The 2,775-nt window shown below is 44.5% G+C and overlaps 1 protein-coding gene across 2 annotated transcripts in view; it reads right to left on the reverse strand.

Moving 5' to 3' along the window:
- DNAAF4 (dynein axonemal assembly factor 4) overlaps positions 1-2,775 on the reverse strand; it is a 52,417-nt gene that overhangs the window by 10,793 nt on the left and 38,849 nt on the right. For both annotated transcript variants that reach the window (XM_003784373.1, XM_003784372.3), the window contains exon 7: positions 1,928-2,081. In XM_003784373.1, coding sequence (XP_003784421.1) covers positions 1,928-2,081 — 154 coding nt within the window. The remainder of the gene's footprint in view (positions 1-1,927; positions 2,082-2,775) is intronic.

Genomic DNA, 2,775 nt, shown 5'->3' on the forward strand with positions numbered 1-2,775 from the left:
CCTGTGGTCCCAGTTACTCGGGAAGCTGAGGCAAGAGAATCGCCTAAGCCCAATAGCTGGAGGTTGTTGTGAGCTGTGACAACGCCACAGTACTCTAATGAGGGCAACAAAGAAAGACTCTGTCTCTAAAAAAAAAAAAACAAAAACAAAAAACAACTACTTCTAGGAATGCAAAACATACAATCATAGGTTATGTCTTTTCTTTTTTTCTTTTTTGAGACAGAATCTCTCTATGTTGCCCTTGGTTAGAGGGCTGTGGCCTTAGAGCTCACAGATGCCTCAAAATCTTGGGCTTAAGTGATTCTCTTGCCGCAGCCTCCCAAGTAGCTGGGACTACAGGTGGCCGCCACAACACCCAGCTATTTTTTGGTTGTAGTTGTCGTGGTTGTTTGACAGGTCCAGGCTGGGTTCGAACCCGCCAGCCCTGGAGTATGTGGCTGGTGCCCTAGCTGCTGAGCTACAGGCACAGCCAATCAGGATATTTTCAATACAAGAAACCTTAAATTTGTCTGCTTTAATTTCTTAAAATTACTAAGACAAAGCACTAGCTTGTATATATATATTTTTTAGAAACAGAGTCTCACTTTGTCGCCCTTGGTAGAGTACTATGGCATCACAGCTCACAGCAATCTCCAGATCTTCGGCATAGGTAATTCTCTTGCGTCGGCCTCCTGAGTAGCAGGGACTACAGGGGTCTGCCACAACATCCAGCTATTTTGTGTTGCAGTTTGGCCGGGGTCTGGTTCGAACCTGCTACCCTTGGTTTACGGGGCTGGCACCCTACTCACTCAGCCACAGGCACCACCCACTAGCTTGTATTTTTATTTACAGCACACTCCATATGCCTATGTAATCTATCCCAAATCCAAAGAAAAACAAAGAGGGAAGTGCCTGTGGATCAGAGTAGGGAGCCACCCCATATACTGAGGGTGGCACATTCAAATCTGACCCCAGCCAAACTGCAACAAAAAAATAGCCAGGCATTGTGGCGGGCTTCTGTAGTCCCAGCTACCCAGGAGGCTGAGGCAGGAGAATCTCCTAAGCCCAGGAGTTGGAGGTTGCTGTGAGCTGTGATACCACTGCACTCTACCAAGGGTGACAAAGTGAGACGCTGTCTCTAAAAAAAAAATAATAATAGGGGAGCACTTGTGGCTCAAGAAGTAGGGTGCTGACCCCATATGCTGGAGGTGGTGGGTTAAAATCTAGCCCCAGCCAAAAACTGCAAAAAAAAAATAATAATAATATTAATAATACATAATAAAAAAATAAAAAATAGGGCAGCACCTATGGCTCAAAAGGGTAGGGCGCCAGCCCCATATGCCGGAGGTAGTGTGTTCAAACCCAGCCCTGGCCAAAAAAAATAAAAATTAAAAAAATTAAAAATAGCCAGTCATGGCGGCAGCTGAAGTAAGAGAATTGCCTCCCAGCTACTCAGAGACTGAGGTAAGAGAATCACCTATGCACAAGAGCTGGAGGTTGCTGTCAGCTGTGATGCCATGGCACTCTACCAAGGGTGACCAAGTGTCTCTAAAAAAAAGAAAAATCCTTACATCTCTTGGCTCATTGCATGTAGCTCAGTGGTTAGGGTGTTGGCTACATATACCAGGACTGGTGGGTTCAAACTCGGCCCAGGCCTGCTAAAAACAATGACAACTGCAACAAAAAAAATAGCCAGCCACTGTGGCAGGTCCCTGTAGTCCCAGCTATTTTGGAGGCTGAGGCAAGAGAATGCTTAAGCTGAAGAGTTGGAGGTTGCTGTGAGCTGTGACACCACAGCACTCTACCCAGGGCAACACAGTTCGAGTCTATCTCAAAAAAAAAAAAATCCTTGCATCTCAATTATTTAAATTTAACAGAAAAAGAACATCATTTAAACCAATAAAAGGAGGATAATTTGAAAGCACTATATGTAAAAAGATATACATACCTTAGAAGAATCTTCAATAGCCTTGTGTAAGTTTTTTAGTTTTAGGTGGCAAGCAGCCCGATTCAAATACAGTAGTGGAATCTTATTATTTAGTCTTATGGCTAAGTTATATGCATTAATAGCTGCCAAATAGTTTTCTGTTGCAAACAATTTGCTAATGAGGCAAAAACAAAAACAAAAAAAACATAATGTTGAAATAGAAACACGGAAATAACATCTGCACTGACTACATCTCCTTCACATATACCAGCCTGAAATTTGAATGGATGGGCCTGACCCCCAACTCCAAAGGTAGTAATTAGTAATTTTAGCCAGTAACCATATTTGCATCCTCCTTGCTACAATGACTGACCTGAGCATGGGCTCCTGACCTATATTGATCTACTCAGAATGAAACCTGTGACTTAGAGAAGGAAAAGTAGAGAAAACTTCTCCCCCTGCTGGATATGAATGAAGAAAGCAAATAGCCCAAAGTTTTGCTGATCTAACACCAGGGGAAGAGGTAGCATTAAAATAAAGGTTGGCTCTGCCCGCAGCAGTGACTACAGAGCTAGCCACATACACCAAGGGTGGTGGGTTCGAACCTGACCCCTGACCTGGGCCAGCTAATCAACTGCAACAACAAAAAATAGCCAGGCTTGGCTCAAGTGGCTAAGGCGCCAGCCACATACACCTAAGGTGGTGGGTTTGAATCCAGCCTGGGCCCAAACAACGATAGCCCAAAAAAAATAAAAAATAGCCAGGCGTTGTGGCGGGCGCCTATGGTCCCAGCTACTTGGGAGGCTGAGGCAGGAGACTTGTTTGAGCCCAGGAGTTGGAGGTTGCTGTGAGCTGTGATGCCAAGGCAC

Source organism: Otolemur garnettii, unplaced genomic scaffold (genome assembly GCF_000181295.1).
Source record: "Otolemur garnettii isolate 467f Iridium unplaced genomic scaffold, OtoGar3 scaffold00011, whole genome shotgun sequence".
Taxonomy (NCBI): Eukaryota; Metazoa; Chordata; class Mammalia; order Primates; family Galagidae; genus Otolemur; species Otolemur garnettii.